This window comes from Neophocaena asiaeorientalis, unplaced genomic scaffold, assembly GCF_003031525.2.
Source record: "Neophocaena asiaeorientalis asiaeorientalis breed wild unplaced genomic scaffold, Neophocaena_asiaeorientalis_V1.1 C48910982, whole genome shotgun sequence".
Taxonomy (NCBI): Eukaryota; Metazoa; Chordata; class Mammalia; order Artiodactyla; family Phocoenidae; genus Neophocaena; species Neophocaena asiaeorientalis.
The window spans coordinates 582-2799 of NW_020185077.1; the positions used below are offsets into that span (position 1 = coordinate 582).

At 59.1% G+C, this 2218-nt stretch overlaps 1 protein-coding gene across 1 annotated transcript; it reads left to right on the forward strand.

Moving 5' to 3' along the window:
• Positions 1-272: 272 nt before the first annotated feature.
• Positions 273-2069, forward strand: LOC112392069 (transient receptor potential cation channel subfamily M member 4-like; the record flags this gene model as incomplete). The annotated part of the gene is made up of 5 exons (XM_024733602.1): positions 273-355; positions 460-726; positions 1081-1261; positions 1454-1617; positions 1823-2069. Coding segments are annotated over 5 exons (942 nt in total), but the record flags the coding sequence as incomplete, so codon positions are not given.
• Between the last annotated feature and the right edge of the window lie 149 nt (positions 2070-2218).

The following is a 2218-nucleotide window of genomic DNA, read 5'->3' on the forward strand; positions in this document are numbered from 1 at the left end:
TATGCGGCCCCTGTTTTAGGAAATGTTGTGTTATTTCATTGGTCCCTCACAGTTCTATGACGTAGACTGGGCTATCATTGTCTTTCCATTTGAGGTGGAAATTTAGGCTCAGAGAGATGAAACTACTTGCTCAAAGTCACACAGCTGCCTTGGCCTCTAGTGCATGCGTGCTCTGTGATCACTCTTGATTTTCCTTTTCATGTGAATATCTTCTGTTTGAACTGGGGGCAGCAAGGACATCCCCAATGACCCTCTGCACTTTTCCACTTCAGGCCCTGAAGGCAACAGTGAGTGTGGGGTCTGGTATGCAGACCTCCCTGCTCAGGTGCTCTTGAGCCACTGTGGCTTCCTGCTGGTGGGTGAGGTGACTGGTTGTTCTGCCCCAGTCTCTCCCTCAGGCTGGTCAGAACCACGGAGGGCCAGTGCCAGGGTCAGTATGGACTGTGAGCTCCTCTGGAGGGAGATGCAGAAATATGGACATTTCTACTGGATGCTTGGGGTCGGTGCGGATGCCTCTGGGCTTCATCCTCCTCCTTCCCCTCCCCCCTCAGGGGGACCTTGTGCCAGTGTGGGCAACCCCGGTGTGCCCACCCATCAGTGGCTGTGGAGGATGCATTCGGGGCAGCCGTGGTGACCGTATGGGACAGTGACTTGCACACCACGGAGAAGCCCACAGATGCCTTCGGAGACCTGGACTTCCTGGGTGCCGGCCGCAAGGCCAGCAATGTGAGACTTGCATGTCTGGGCAGGGCCAGGGTTGACCAGTGGGGCTGCATGCCTCAGGGGCTCCCGGAGCCAGGGTCTGGGGGTATCCCAACTGAACGCTGTGTCTCCCCATTTACCAATCCCTATCTTCACCTCTCCTGGATCCCCGTCCCCTCCACCCCTGTCTGTCTTTTCTAAGCCTGTCCCCCTCTCTCTGGGTCTCTGTCCTCCTCTCTCTGGGTCTCCATCCCTCCCCTCTGGGTCTCTGTCCCCGTCCCCCCTCCCCCCATCTCTGTGCTCCTCTCTCTGCGTCTCTGTCCCTTTCTCTCTCTCTCTGTCCCCCTCCCCGTGTCCCTTCCTCTTGTGTGTCCACAGTTCCTCCGGCTGTCTGACCGCACGGATCCAGCTACAGTTTATAATCTGGTCACAAACATATGGGGCTTCCAGGCCCCGAACCTGGTGGTGTCAGTGCTGGGGGGGTCGGGGGGCCCCACCCTCCAGACTTGGCTGCAGGACCTGCTGCGACGCGGGCTGGTGCGGGCTGCCCAGAACACAGGTGACTGAGGGTGGGCATCTCCCTCCTGGGCCGGGGCCGGCTGCCCCCCACCATCTCCCTCACTTCCCTGGAATTCTGTCTTTCCCCACTCCCGTCTTTGTGTGTGGGGTTTTGTCTCACTCTCTAGTCTCTGTCTGTCTCTGCACGCCTGTGTGTCTCTGGACCTCACCACCAGTCTGTGTCGCTGCGTAGGGGCCTGGATTGTCACCGGAGGGCTGCACAAGGGCATTGGACGGCATGTGGGTGTGGCAGTGCGGGACCACCAGACAGCCAGGACTGGGGGCAACAAGGTGGTGGCCATGGGCGTGGCCCCCTGGGGTGTGGTTCGGAATAGAGACACCCTCATCAACCCCAAGGTGGGACTCAGGGTCTTGGACAAGGAGGGGGTTGGGGGCCAGGAGTCTGGGGTCTGAGGCGGGAGGGGCTGGGGGCCTGGACTCCTGGGTATGAGGGAGGCGGGGCTGGGGACCTGTAGTTCCGGGTCTGAGAGAGAATGGGACCGGGTGTCTGTCCTCTTGGCCCTGATGGAAAGACTCCCTGGTCTGGCCACTTGTCCCCCAGGGCTCGTTTCCTGCGAGGTACCGGTGGCGCGGTGATCCCGAGGATGGGGTCCAGTTTGCTCTCGACTACAACTATTCGGCCTTCCTTCTGGTGGACGACGGCACCCACGGCCGCCTGGGCGGCGAGAACCGCTTCCGCTTGGGCTTCGAGTCCTACCTTGCCCAACAGAAGACGGGCGTGGGAGGTGAGTGGCTCCTTCCACTGGGGATTCACAGCCCAAGGCTCAGGATCCCAGTGGTCAGATCTGGTAGGAATTTGGGGGTTGCGGCCAGGGGGAGTTTCCTATGGTCAAGTGCCTCCTCCCATCATTTGCTGTGTTTGAAAAAAATCATCTTGAAATCTACAATACCGAAAGGTGGGCAGCTTGATGAATTTTTTTTTTTTTTTTTTTTTCGG